The 15,207-nt window shown below is 38.9% G+C and overlaps 2 protein-coding genes across 4 annotated transcripts; one reads left to right on the top strand and one right to left on the bottom strand.

Moving 5' to 3' along the window:
- The first annotated feature begins 3,295 nt into the window (after positions 1 to 3,295).
- Positions 3,296 to 9,974, top strand: LOC105381301 (dihydrofolate reductase). 3 transcript variants are annotated; one of them, XM_038113494.2, is made up of 6 exons: positions 3,296 to 3,546; positions 3,818 to 3,989; positions 4,915 to 5,025; positions 6,685 to 6,792; positions 8,926 to 8,946; positions 9,739 to 9,974. In XM_038113494.2, the coding sequence occupies exons 1-6, from the start codon at positions 3,461 to 3,463 to the stop codon at positions 9,817 to 9,819; spliced, it is 579 nt and encodes a 192-aa protein (XP_037969422.2). In that variant the 5' UTR covers positions 3,296 to 3,460; the 3' UTR covers positions 9,820 to 9,974. The 3 variants fall into 3 exon arrangements, with proteins under 3 accessions (XP_037969422.2, XP_011549297.3, XP_011549299.3); XM_011550995.3 differs by lacking the exon at positions 8,926 to 8,946 and having other exon boundaries at positions 6,685 to 6,798; XM_011550997.3 differs by lacking the exon at positions 8,926 to 8,946 and having other exon boundaries at positions 3,297 to 3,546.
- Positions 9,975 to 10,739: 765 nt separating this feature from the next.
- Positions 10,740 to 15,158, bottom strand: LOC105381302 (translin). Its single transcript, XM_048633147.1, has 8 exons — positions 14,986 to 15,158; positions 14,813 to 14,900; positions 13,789 to 13,885; positions 13,339 to 13,454; positions 12,660 to 12,742; positions 12,135 to 12,226; positions 11,541 to 11,746; positions 10,740 to 11,437 (listed from the first exon to the last, which is right to left on the bottom strand). Exons 1-7 carry the CDS (start codon positions 15,061 to 15,063, stop codon positions 11,572 to 11,574), a joined length of 729 nt encoding a protein of 242 aa, XP_048489104.1. The 5' UTR covers positions 15,064 to 15,158; the 3' UTR covers positions 10,740 to 11,437; positions 11,541 to 11,571.
- Between the last annotated feature and the right edge of the window lie 49 nt (positions 15,159 to 15,207).

Genomic DNA, 15,207 nt, shown 5'->3' with positions numbered 1-15,207 from the left:
ATTGTTTCAATCCCATTTACCTACAATTAATTATTATTTTGGCAACGTTTTAATTTTAATTTTATTTTTATAATTATTGTAATTAATTCTTAGTATATAAATTCGTGTTAACCGGATTTATAATTTATGTATAATTAATATTGATCATCAAAATTTTAATCTAATTTAAAATTATATAGTATGTTACATTCTGATTTATAATTAAAATTGTATATTTATTAATAGTAAATTAATAAATGAATTTATTCCTTATATAATGCATGCTGTATTCACCTATAATTGAAGATGCATTTATCATTAGACTTAATTTAATTTAATTTAGCATGTAATTGATGTAATCTTTGTTGGTGAATCAAATAAATAAATAAATAAATAAATAAATGACACTAAATAGTAAAAAAAAGAATTGGGGGTGGGGCCCCCCATACATGTAACTGAAGGATGAAATTTTTTTTTTCGATGTACATACCCGTGTGGGGTATCAATGGAAAGGTCTTTTAAAATGATATAAAGTTTTCTAAAAAACATTTTTCTTAAAGTGAACGGTTTTTGAGATATCAGCTCTCAAAGTCGTAAAAAGTATGTCCCCCCCCCTCTATTTTTATAACTACGGGGTATAAAATTCTAAAAAAAATAGAGGTGATGCATGCTAATTAACTCTTTCAACGATTTTTGGTTTGATCAAAGTATCTCTTATAGTTTTTGAGATAGGTTGATTTAAGCTACGGAACCCTTTGTGCGCGAGCCCGACTCGCACTTGGCCGGTTTTTTTGTACAGGTACTTGACCTGAAGTGCTTTGTATTGTAAGTAGGTACCAAAATATATCTAGGGATCGCAGGTATTACAGCATCCTAAGCAAAGGCTAATTTATAATTAAGTCAAAGTTGGTAAGTATGGATGGATGAATAGATCAATCATTGATCATCAATGGATGGACGTTTTTCGGTGAAAGAGTCGAGTTCGGCTAGACCCATTTTTAGGGTTCCGTAGTCTACTAGGAAGATAGTTTCGTCATGTCTGTCCGTCAGTCTGTCCGTATGTCCGTCCTGGCTCGATCTCCGCTGTTTCTGCACCGATTTATTGATGGAGACATGTATAAGTATAGATAATCCAAAAATTGGTTTTAAAATTATCGAAAAATAATTATTTTTACAGCCCATACAGCGAAAAGTGAATTCGAAAAAACCGGCCAAGTGCGAGTCACGTCGTACTTCCATTGCCAAAAAAATATCGCGATTTTCAAAAGTTACCCCCCCCCCCCCTCGGCTTATCAATATACCTTTTGCAACAACAACCTAAGAAAATTGTATTGCTACGGGTGCGGACGCGTAGCATGTTGGTTGCTACAGGTTATGTGGCACGAAGCTAGATACTTACTTAAAAGTACGAGTCTTTTGCGCAAAGAATATTATAAAATTGAAACATTCACACCACAGCTGTCACCAACATACTGAGCTGAAAAAATAAAAGATGATTCATCTTTAAAGCTTTCTCTTTATATTTAACATTATAACGTTAATATTATTATTTATGTAGTTAGTGTAGATGCAGAAAAGGACACAGCCTACTAGCATACCTAGCACAAGGCGCAAGATGCGCGCGACATAACGTGGCAATGTGAGCGAGTGCTACGAAAAACTTGCTGCTACATCTGATGGCTAATGTCGTGCCTGCGGTGGATGCCGGAGGGCAGGTTGACGTAGCCTATTTTGATTTTAAAAAGGCCTTTGACACTGTGGATAACGACATCTTGTTAATAAAGCTGGCACGCGTAGGCTGCACTCCTCACACTCTCAATTTCTTTGCAGAGTACATGAGAGGGCGACAACAGTATGTGGACTGCGCTGGTCATAGGTCCCAACCATATTTTACAAGGTCCGGAGTCAGTCAAGGCAGTAACCTAGGGCCTTTAGAATTTATCATTATGATAAATGATCTGCCGCAAGAAGTAGCTAACTCGATCTGCCTACTTTTCGCTGATGACCTTAAACTTGTAAAAGAAATTAGGGAAGAGTCAGACTGTCTCGAACTGCAGGCTGACATTGATAGGGTAGTGGCCTGGAGTAACGCAAACCAGCTCTTTTTTAATGTAAGCAAGTGTCAGGTCATCTCTTTTAGCCGTAGGCAATCGCCGCATCACTATGATTACCGTGTGGATGGAGTCACTATGCAGCGCGTTACGGAGGTGCGTGACCTCGGCATTCGATTCTCCGCCGACTTATCATTTCGCGATCACATTAGAAGCGTATGTAAAAAAGCTTTTAGACACCTTGGCTTTATAATGCGTCAATCGTATAATTTTACCAACATCACAGCCATTCGGGCTCTGTACGAGGCAATTGTTAAAAGTCATCTTGAATGTAACTCAGTCATCTGGAGCCCACATGAGGAAAAATATAGACTTATGTTGGAGCGTATACAAAACAAATTTGTTAGAGCCATCTATTTAAAAATGTACGGGGTATATCCATTTTATCCCCTCATGTACCCTACCTTGTTCGTCTTGGGCATGGTCGGGTACACCCAACTGGAGGTTAGAAGGGAGCTTGCACTAGCCACGTACGTTATGCAGTTGTTGCGAGGTACGCAGTGCAACCCAGGGGTGCTCCGCATGGTGAGTCTGAACGTGCCGGACCGCATGGTGGGGCGGCGGCGGCGCGCGGGGCTGCTGGCCGTGCCGCGCGCGCGCACCAACCTGCTGCGGGACGCCCCGCTCACCCGCGCCCTCCGCGTTCTCAACTGTATCTCAGAGACAGTTGACATATTTTGTTGTTCTCTGAACGAATTTACTAAAACTGCACAGTCGGCTTTATGCTACAATGATAAATTAAGGAAAAATAATTTTTATAATATGTAATGAAATGTTTGTGTGAAAATTGCTTTTATGTTGATTTTAGATTTATTTTATTGATTAGATGTAATTTTTATTGTATTATTGTGTATGTGATTTGCCATTGTTAAAATTAATTATAATTATAATAAAATTGAGCTTGCTATCGAATTAGGTTACTCTGTAATGATAGTATAAGTTTTATAAAATAAATAAATAAATAAACTTTTGTAAGGTCTTTTCGTGCGCATTTAGCGCCCCGTACTACATTTTTTTTAAATAATTAAATGTACTTGATGCGATGGATCCGAATTTTATCGAATACTTACCTACTATCGATTCATTCATGTAGTCCGTTTCTCTCCGTCATTGTCCCATAAAATGTCCCTACACTACAAATGTCAAACCATACCACAGAATAGTTTTATATCTTAAAGCTCGACTCTCGAACTTAACCTAACCTCATAAAGCCGTGAATTCTAATCATAAAAGAAGCGCAAATTGAATACAAATCTACCTAACAAATAACTGTGTCTGTTAGTTTAGTTAAATCTACATTCCTCATACACATTCCAGCCAACTACTTACACTTGTATTTTCTTATTACCATTACCATTAAGTTATCTATCATGTGTAAGACTAAACTGAATCTGATTGCTGCTGCGTGTGAGAATATGGGCATTGGATCCAATGGGGCCTTGCCGTGGCGGTTAAAGTGAGTATTTTTAACAAAGAAATTAAAGTATTTTTTTTAGGTTATGTTATTGTCCTTTTACTAATTTTCTTTGCGTCGCATAGCCTTTAAAGGGTTTCCAATGGGATAAAAACTAGTCTGTATCTTTCAGGGGTATTGTATCATTTTTTAGGACAGTCTTAATCATAATCATTTATTTATTGCAACGATGTTTCAGTAGTTTTTGAGTTTATTCATTACAAACATACATTCTATATAACATCATACTATTATATTATTCTTTATGTTACAGAAAAGAAATGGCATACTTCTCTACAATGACAATAAAAGTGAAGGATCCGTCTAAGGTCAATGCGGTGATCATGGGACGGAGAACTTGGGAGTGTATCCCACCAAAGTACAAACCACTGTCCGAGAGAGTTAACATTGTGCTTACGCATAATGTTGATGTTTTGAAGGAAAAGGTACTTATTACTTGTATTATTAAAGGTATTATTGCATTGTACTTATTCCAAAACAGTGATATGGTTCGCAACCTATGACTGTGACTTATGAGCCACCTCTGACTACCCCTTCGGGGATTACAGTTGTGAGTGCATATGTTTATGTCTAGGTACTTATTATCATTATACATTTATTTTAAATTTATTATACTTATTCTCGGTCAGCAAACTAATCTGACTAGTTAATCCTTTCACCATAGTGACAAACTCTACTCCACATGGACTTGCTAAGAAGAAGAAATCACAGACGTGATACACCAAGATAGTTTAAGAAGTAATAATAATTAAGTATAATAGAATAGCTGGCTAATAATTATAGACTAAGAAATTAATTTTATAATTTAAAAGAAAATCTTTCAATGTAAATACTGATTACTGAAGCTAGTTGTACAACTAGCTTCAGTATACGGAAGCTATCATTGAAGTAAAACAACACATGGCATGGTGCCCATTGTGACTGACATCAAGTGGTTGTTTTGTGGCCGCTTCCATGGTTCGGATGGCATGTAAAGCTATTGGTCCCAGGATGATGAGTGTAGGCGACGCACTACATAACAAATAACTATTGTTCTAAACTATTTGTACCTATAATATTTATCTACTTACTTGCATTGAAAATGCCCTATTTAGGTACCTACGTGTACCTATGTAATTGTTTTGATTTAATATCTTAAATAAATACGAGCGCACTCGAGATCGTATTTTGTTCCAAATTTAAATTAGCCGCGCTTTTGCAAAGCGGCCATCTTGAGAACCCCGCGAGCAGCAAGCTCTTCCGCCTGTTCAAGTTGATGTCGCGCGCGCTCCGTTTTGCACTCTCAAAAATATCGTTTTTTATTGCTTTCCTCGTCCATCACCTACAATGAGTTATAAATAAATTTTGCAGGTCCCAGAAGGTGTGATAGTAGTGGCGAGCATAGACGAGGCCATCTCATACATTGAGGGGAGGGAAGACATTGAAAGCACATGGGTCATTGGAGGCTCTTCAATATACCAGGTATACTTTAAGCTTATTAATCTTCAAACTCACGGGCAATGGAAAGGTTCTACTGAGAAAAGCACTAAATTACTTCTAAACAGAAAAGGCTAGCTTAATGCCGTCTTCTGCAACATTGAAGTACATTTAACATAGCATCAGGATATTACCAACTAAAATCGGTAATATTTTGTTCAAATTTTAAATTAAATCTTTGAAAAAATTGGGTCGTTTGCTGTCGAAATTTTGTGAATGGAACTTTTTCATTGCCCGGCAGTGTAATAATGTGTGTTATGGAAACAGAAATTTTATAAACATAACCATCAGACCCAAACACTATAAACCAATGACAGTAGTGTGGGTAGGCAGAGATTATAGACTTCGGGCTCCATGGATTATGTGCCACGATCCTGAAATACTCCTTTCTACATTCATAGGTCTACTCATATACCTCGTTGGTTTCGGAAACTCCATTAGGAGTGGCACATGAGTGGCTTTTCTTGACTATGTCGCCTAGGACGTCCCCTTCCGAAACAATAGGTTACAGTCTTAAGGCCTCACTATCGTTATTACTCGAAAGTTTTACTCGAAGTCGAAGTCCAGTAAAAATCTATGTGTGGACCGCAAAATTCACAGATCGATGGAATTAAATGAAATTAATTACTTACTTCTCTCTTCCATCCAAAGGTTGTCTGGTAGAGATTGCTATAAGCAATAAGGCCGCCTCTTTGTACTGTTTTTTTTTTGTAATTTTTGTTCTTGGTGCAAATATAGTGTTTTGTATTGTATTGTATTGTAATTATGCGATGGGTTTTACTCAACAGTTTGGCCCTCGACAGTAAAACCGTATGTGAGTACAGGCCATTAGACAATTAAACTACTATCTCTGGTTACAATACCTACACAGGTGCCTATTTGACGGCTGAGTGGTGTAGTGGTTAGTGACCCTGACTTCTATGCCGGAGGTCCCGGGTTCGATTCCCGGCTGGGGCAGATATTTGTTTATAGACAGATATTTGTACTCAGGTCTTGGGTGTTGATATTTATATTTAGTATGTATCTATCTATGTATTTGTGTAGATATATCAGCTGTCCGACACCCATAACACAGGTTCTGCCTAGCTTGGGGTCGGATGGCCGTGTGTGAGATGTCCCCACATATATATATATACATATATACAGGGTGTTGCAAAAAGGGTATACTAAGCCGAAACCTACATGTGCAGCATGTTATATGTAAGCCCGAAACTGAAATCAGAATTCAAAAATTCGCGAAAAAATAAAATTATTTTCCATAGAAACTTTGTTGGTCACGTGACATTTTACTATGGACAATGAATTATTTTTTTCGCGAATTTCCATATATATATATATATATATATATATATATATATATTTCTACTTAGGGTCAATTTATACTGGGGCAGAGTCGAAGCGCAGCGAAGCGTCTATTCAATACTGAACATTACAAATACAACATTAACTCCACAGCATAACGCCACACATTGCTACTGAGATTTTAAAAAGTCGCGCGCATTCTTCGCGATTCGCGCGTCTACGCGTGACCAACGCAACCAACCATTCGTGCGGCTTTGCATTAGTTGTGAAGAATTTGACGCTTCGCTGCGCTTCGACTCTGCCCCAGTATAAATTGACCCTTAACCTCTTCTTTCCCCGCAGGCCGCCATGGAACACCCCAACTGTGGCAAGATCTACCTGACGGAGATACAGAGGAGCTTCGAGTGCGACACCTTCTTCCCCAAGATACCGCAGGAGGTGTTCAAACAGGTACAGGTATTAGCCTTTATAATACACTACCACTAGACCTATTGAAGAGCGGTGGTAGCTCAGCCGGGTAAGCGCCCGGGTTCAAATCCCGGCGCTGAAATTTGCCAATGAGTTCTTTGGAGTATAAGTACAATGTATACCATCGGTCTTACCGTGAAGCGAGGAAACCCGCATATCTAGATTTAGCACATCTGGTAAGCGTCCATATCCATAGTCGAGTGGGCCTCAGTGATCGTATACACTTTGTACTTATTTACTGAAGAAGGTACAGTTCCGTAGGTCCGTAGTCTAGCTAGCTCAGTGATCATAACTGATCAGGTTAAGCAACACATGGCACGGTCAGCCATTGGATGGGTGACCAATTTCATATGGTGCATACTTCGGACGGCACGTTTAGCCGTGGGTCCCGGTTGCTGCTTCGGCTACAGTCTTTAAGCCTAGTCAGAGGCCTTCGGACGGCTTGAAAACATCTGACAGTTGGGTTTCTTACTTACCCGACAACTCTCTTAGCACAAGCTTGTTTGTGTTGGGGTCCACCAACCCGCACTAGGCAGGCGTGGTGGACTAGACCTAAACGCTTCCTCCATTGGAAGCAGACCCGTGCCGCAGCAGTTAGGACGTGATAATGATGACTTCACTACTATTTACGACCGAATGGTATAGTGGTTAATGACCCTGACTACCTACTATGCCAGAGGTCCTGGATTCGATTCTCGTCTGGGTCAGATATTTGTTTAAAAATAGATACTTAGGTATTTGTTCTCGGGTCTTGGATGTTAATATGTATTTATCTATGTATCTGTGTAGATATATCAGCTGTCCGATACCCATATTATAGGATCTGTGTGAGATGTCTTATAGAAATTGTCTTACTCTCAATCCTAACAAGTCCAAGTTTATGCTTTTAGGAACATCGAAACAAGTTCAGAGTATGGTCAGACTGGACCCCATGATAATGGTGTCAGGCACTCCTATCGAATGTGTCAAAGAGGCTCGTAATCTTGGTCTAACTATGGACAGTGAGCTACGTTTTGAGAAGCATGTACTGGAACTTGTTAGAAATTGTTTCTACAGACTAAGAGTACTATATAATATCCGCAAATACTTAAGCGAGGAACTAAGAATTAGCCTCTGTGAGTCCTTAGTGCTGTCTAAACTCAATCACTGCATTTCGGTGTATGGGCCCTGCCTTCTAGAGAGGTCGCAACGACTCATCCAGCGAATACAGAACGCATGTGCCCGGTTCTGCTTTAGCATTCCACCACGGACACATGTCTCTCCGTATCTCAAAAAAGCCGGAATCTTAAACATGAAGCAGAGACAAAAGCTTCACCTTGCAACATTGCTATTCGAAGTGGTACACAAAAAAACTCCTATCTATTTGTACGAAAAGCTCGACTGGCGATGTAGCCGAAATGCAGCAAGGTACCACACGCCACCTCTTGTATTGCCACAGAGTAAAACTGCAGCCTTCCGAGGCAGCTTTAAGTACCAGGCGACAAAGTGCTGGAACAATATTCCCCCTCCACTGCGCAAACTTAAGTCCAAGCACCTCTTTAAGATTAAACTCCGCCAGTACCTAACATGTATTTAAGCTTCCAGCACTTATCGCCTTATCCTGTATTTTATTTTAATATTATACTATTTTTTATTGATTAAGCATCAACCTTTTATGTATATTTATACAAACCACACTTTAACACATTACCCTATTATATTATGATATGTATATATATTGTTTTAAACTATTAACACAAAGATTCTAATTTAAACATAAATCTTTCGGAGCAAACACAGCACGTTTATATCATATTATATTTTAGCCGCGTACCACCTCAACTCGCTGGTTCTGGCAGAATTACCAGCGCTGTATACTTTTTTGTACAGCACATGCTGAGTCAGAGCCATTTTACTGACATAATACACACCACAATTATTGTTATTCTTTATGCCACTGTACCTACATTGTTGTTTTGTATTTGTGATGTGTATTTTGTGAGTGAATAAACGACGATGTGTCTATGTCTATGTCGCCCACGTATTATTATTACTATCACAATCATGATTATATAAATTACTAAAAACTTGTTAAATGATTTAACTGACGCATATTTAATTTTGCACGCTTCACAGTTGGGTATGGATCCAAACTTGGTAAGTATCTGAGTAATAAATAAAATTAACTTTTGACTGTTATTTTTTTCTCTAACTAATAGTATTATTTATACACATATGGATATTATTAATAATTTAAAGATAACATATTAATGATTTTTTATGCCCTAAGCCCATTCCCTAACTTAATTAAAACGAATGAAGTTGCGCACTAATATTTTTATGGTGAACTGATTTTAATGGAACTGAAATTGACTCACCCATATTACATATTACCTTATCTCTTACCTTTCTATCTCTATATATCCGTACTTTAAATAACACAAATTGCTCAGGCAGTATTTATAAGCCGTGCAAAATGCGAATGCACCCTGCTGCCATAATCATTACGTATCCCGCATCTTTCAACACTGAGTACCTTCAGCAGAACCAACAAGCCCTGAAGTATTATGAAAATTAGTTTGACAACACGTTCTGTCGCATTGTAAATTACCTAGCATAGCATAGCTGCCGCTACACGGGCTCGTTATCGACGTGGACAAACGTAACATATCGCAAATCCCCATAAATACGGCGCTGTGATTGGTGGAACGCGCATTAAACGAGTTTAGCGATAACAAACCCGTGTAGCGGCCGCAAGACTTATTAACGTGCAACGACATTATTTTTATCTGTCTAAGGGTGAGCGAGCCACACGAGCGTAATTTTGAGTGTTGTGAGACTTGTGAGTCGCGTATTGTTGCTTCCCCGCCCCCCTCGTCCCCGCGCACACTTTTCTGCCGGAATTACGCTCGTGTGGCCTCACCCTAACTTGTTCTATCTCGTTCACAGGTGAAGGAAGACGAAATACCTGAAGAGAAGCAGACAGAAGGAGACATCAGCTACTACTTCAGAGTCTACAAGATGTTATAAAACGGCATCTATCTCGAAACACCAAACGTAATGCTACCACCCCACTTGGCTATTCGTATTTGCCAAAACTGCTATGTGTGGTAAGTAAATACGCCAAAATTATTGCCGAATTTGCCTCCATTTTTGGTATTTGGCAAATACAGCTAACATCCAATGATTAATACGGATAGCCAAATGTGGTGGCAGTATAAAAAGAATCTCGACTTTTTGAATAGATCATGGGCTCGATTCTTAAAGCTAACTGAAGCTAGATGGTCGATAACTTTAATTTGCTTACTGGATGATGAAGAGATTTACGCGAACATTTAATTTACGAACAAATAGTTTAATTCATTAGTTATTAGGAAGTTATGAGGATGACAGTGCCGGGCCGGACAGTCAGGTAATAAGCCACCAAAATCTAGAAGAGATTTCATTTAAATTCCACTGCTTGCTATTCTAAGGTTTCACAATGTCTGGATAATAGCTACATATGGGATAAAAGACATGCTAGCACTGTCTAAAATATAATTACAGAGAGTGGCAACATGTCTTTTATACCGTAGGAGGTGGCCATTATCCAGATATGTGATTTTCAGTCTTTAGGCCTGCACCCTAGAAAGATGATCTGTTCTAATATTGCTATAATGTGTAAATATACTAAATAACCCTTGGGATTTTAATGTTATTATTTTGTAAGTCAAATAAAACGTCTTTAACGTCTAAGCCAAATAATGTATGTTCTTTACGTAATTTTAAGATAAATAATTCATTTTTATATCTGTCTCGATTTACCACTAAGATCTATATGCATTTATTGTAGTTATAATGTAGTAGGTATGCTAATTATTGATTGTGCCATGTTATGTTAATTTTTGTTACTTTTTATATTTTTCTAGTTACGAAATGATAATTTTTTGAAGTAAAATAAAACGAATGCATTTTAAAATATGTTTTTATGAAGTTGTCCTTATTTATTTAGTTTTTTCAATTAATCATTACTGAAATAATTTAAACACAATACCTCATGGGGTATAACAACTCTCTTAAATTAACCTTAAACATAAAAACCTTAACAACTAAGGCAGTACAGTAACTATGAAAGATATAATTTGTTTTGTACCCAACACTCGTTTATCCCTTTTACAGGCAGTGGCTGAAATATAGCTACCATATATTATTTAATCTTTATGCCATGGAATTAAGGTTTAAATACACTGAAATATTTAAACATTGTTGCCTTATAAAGGGCCATACATCTTAATATGCCAAATGAGCATAGCCCAGACCCAATGAGAGCTGACAACTTGTTAACTTTGTTACTTAAAATACAGGGTGTTGCTGTAAGGCTACAGTAATCCTAAATTGGTTGATGACAGCAGATCAAATAGTAACTCTAGTGGCATGCCGCATCCACTTCAATCCCTGCCTCGCCCGTTGCCTCAGGCTTCACATCACTATTTACTGCACTACACTTCATTCCAACCCCCTTACTGCCTCGACCTATGCATTGGTTGCCGCGCGCGACAACCCCCTGTCTTCTACTACACAACTATTCACTACACTTCATTCCCCGCTGCCTCGGCCCCGCCCCCGCTGCCTCGGCCCCTGCCTCTGGGGCTACTGCCTCGCGAGGCACCACCCCCTCTTTCCTCCTACTTCACTATTCACTACACTTCATTCCCCGCTGCCTCGACCCCCGCCCCCCCTGCCTCGGGGGTCGCCTCTGCCGCGCGCGGCACCACCCCCTCTTTCCTCCTACTTCACTATTCACTACACTTCATTCCCCGCTGCCTCGGCCCCCGCCCCCGCTGCCTCGGGGGCTGCCTCAGTGCGAGGCAGAAGCCCGCGGATGCTGAGGTCGTACACCACCTCCTCGATCTTCTTCACGTCGTACTTGAGCACGTCGAAGCGCTTGCGCAGGTGGTCGTTCTTCAGGTTCAGTAGTCTGGGAGGGAGACAAAATATTGTTAAAGCTAAATTTACAACAGGTAAAGCATGGGGCAATCATGCTAACTTTGCAACGAGGAAAATATGCGTGGTTATTATTATTTATTAGCTGGTAGGCCAAAATAAAAAGATTAAGACATACGGTCATCTTTGAAGTATTTTCGAGGCGGACCAAAGCTGGTGGTGGTAAAAGCAACGAACTATTATAGTTTGCAGGGGAAAAGCTAGTAAAAATTATATTTAATATTATTTTTGTTATGGTCACTCATTTTATGTGATAGTATACTGTGTGAAAATTATTATAATATCTACACATCCCTCCATTCCCTCACTAGTGGAAGTACTGGTCTCGCCCCTTAGCTAATAAAAAATATCCATCTACTAACCTGAACCCAGCATTAACTTCCAGCACAAACTTGGAGATCTGTTGAGGAGTGTTGTAGTCGCCGCGAGTCACCGCGTTCACTGCCAGCCGGGACTGCAATGTACAGGGTGGTGTGAGCATTGTGGGGGGTGTGTAGAGGGTGTTGGTGAAGTGGTAAGGTGATAGAGAAGGAAGTGAATCTGTTACCAAGACATTATAAGCAGATATTTAGATAGATGGGGTATTTTTTTTAATATTACGATAAAATAAAACCATTGAAAGAGACTACATATTTAGCTTGTCTAAATACCTAATTAGGTAACTGGAATGGCAATGATGCCTGCTCTCAGTGACTTAATTTAGTAAGAATTTTGTACTGAGGCTCTGTACAGTGATATATTATCAACCTAGAACCTACCATGAATATTATTATCATGTTCAAATATGAAAATTTGCAAACTTACTCTTAACTTCATTCTATTTACATAATACCATGTTTTAGGGACCTTTCAACAATTATAATCATATTATGTGATAAATAACTCACCAACTCTGAGCACAGCTGCAGGATGCCCACGAGGTAGTCCTCAATGTCCAGGTGGAAACCGATCTTGCTCTCCACTGCACTTACTGGAAATTAATAATAGACTAATGAATTTCAGAGGTTTTAAAAAGTAGCGGCAATGACGCATGAATGCGACTTTTTGGTTATAAGTATAAAAACAAAAAAACACACACTCACGCCTTGTACTAATGTACTCCCTTGCGGGGTAGGTAGGTTATAAGTATAGTATTAATGAAAGCCAGAAAAAAAAAGTGAATTATGATAAAATTTGTAGTTAACGTGTTTGTCAGGTAGGACATATCTAAATGTTTGTAATGACAATGGAATAGTAGTAATGGAAGAAAACATTTACTGGAAATCCTTTTAAAACAATATAAAAAAGGACTTGCAGGAAAAGCAAGTGTTTATTTATGTATGATGCAGTAACTGACAACGATAATAAGATAATAATATAGCTAAAGCTCAGCAGCTGTTACACTGCTTTAGTCAGCGCAGATCGTTCCACCAATCTCAGCGCCGTATTTATGACGAATCGCGTTATAGGTGACGATGATCTACGTCGATAGGGAACTCATGTAGCGGCAGCAGTAATTACTGACTGCTGTACCCAGTCTGGTCCTGAGATTGATCCCCAGCCATGGCATAAATTTTAAGCACTTACTGCCAAGCACCTCCGCGATGGTGGCATGAGTGGCCATGATGCCGGTCTCCAGCCAGATGACGAGCGCCACCAGGAAACAGTATCGCTGCGTCGTGAACCGCCAGTGGTCCTGGTATCTGAAGTCATAGCATAGCAATACATTAGGGTGTAATAAACGTGACTATGATCTATGACTATATTATTATGATTAAATTCTTTATTGCACAAAAGAAATTTGTATAAAGGCAAACTTGATCTGTAAAGGGTACTTTTTTTATATTTAAGCATTACAATTACTCCATAAGAGCATGCATTATGAAGTTAATTACTGCAAATTATGAACTCTATCACTGGTTTTGTTTGGACCATGAATGCAGGGCCAGTTATAATTGAAAGTATAAATGCCATCTTGTGAGGCTACTTTTGTGCTACATAGTCTTATTAAAATTTAATGTTTAGGTTGTAACCTACTTGTAGTAGTCTGTAGGCGGGACAGCCGCCACCAGCTTCTGGTACCCCTCATTGGTCTTCGCAAACAGTTCGCGCGCCTTCAAGCACGCTTGTGGTACTGAAAACATGTTTAGTTTATTGTATTGGATATTGTAATCAACTTGCACAATGTTTTACCTCTATCTTCAGTCAATGTAAGTGTTCAGTTATCAAATAGCTTTCTCGTATTATACATAGATGTCACTATCTCGCAAACTACATCACAGTATTAAGTTCTCTTCTATGTCAATGACCCTTTGTAATGTACCAATAAACATCGCTTCTACTACCAGCGATCTGATCATAAGGCTACCAAGCCTTTTCATTCATTCCATTCACAGTGTATTTTGATTTTATAATAATATGAATGAGGCCCATATCCCGAAGTGTACAATTACAGGCAGATGATGATGAGCTCCTTAATTGTTTTGGCTGAACAGAGGATTAAGTCGAAGGTGTGGCACAGGACCAGTCAGAGTAGAAAGCTACACTTCGAGCCATATGTCCCAGATTAGGAATCCCAGGACCTGATGATGATGAGGATTAAGTTCATAAACGTGAATGAGGGAGGAGGAATGCAGAAGGCCATTCCATGAAAACCGATGAGTGCCGTAGAACAAAATCACCAGTGTTCAGTGTTAAACAATGATGAACATGACAAAGGCATACATTATAATAATATGTGAGGACATCTCACACACGGCCATCCGACCCCAAGCTAGGCAGAGCCTGTGTTATGGGTATCGGACAACTGATATATCTACACAAATACATAGATAGATACAATATAAAATATAAATATCAACACCCAAGACCCGAGTACAAATATCTGTCTTTAAACAAATATCTGCCCCAGTCGGGAATCGAGAAATCTTCTCAAAGCCCTTTGAACCCCGGGACCTTCGGCATAGCAGTCAGGGCCACTAACCACTACGCCATTCGACCGTACATTGCCGGTAATCCTGTGAATAACGTGAAGTTTAGGCATGATAACTTGGTAACTTACTTGCTTGTTCACTGTGGTGGATAGCCTGCAGGATTGTTGTTATTTCTCTCGATAACTGATCGATTTCCCGGCAAATAGTACGGATAATCTGGAATAAATGGAATCAAATTAAACCACAAAATGGATTCGGTTGACACAAAATGTATTTTTTTTAGGTTTTTGTACAAACTCACCTCACGACGTTCTTGCTCGGTATCTAAGCTCTTCTGAAATTCACTGAATATTGCTTTTAATTTCAAATTCTCTGCCATTTTTACTATATTTTTAGGAAATCACGAACGAAATAGAAATCTCAAAACACCGCACGCCGTCGCCGCCGCGTTTTTGTTTTGACGTATTTTTTTTTAATCACAGAACAATATTTCTTTGTGGAAATGCGTACTGATTATTCTGAG

This window comes from Plutella xylostella, chromosome 2 (assembly GCF_932276165.1).
Source record: "Plutella xylostella chromosome 2, ilPluXylo3.1, whole genome shotgun sequence".
In the NCBI taxonomy this organism is placed as follows: domain Eukaryota; kingdom Metazoa; phylum Arthropoda; class Insecta; order Lepidoptera; family Plutellidae; genus Plutella; species Plutella xylostella.
This window is presented reverse-complemented; position numbering and strand designations above follow the sequence as displayed.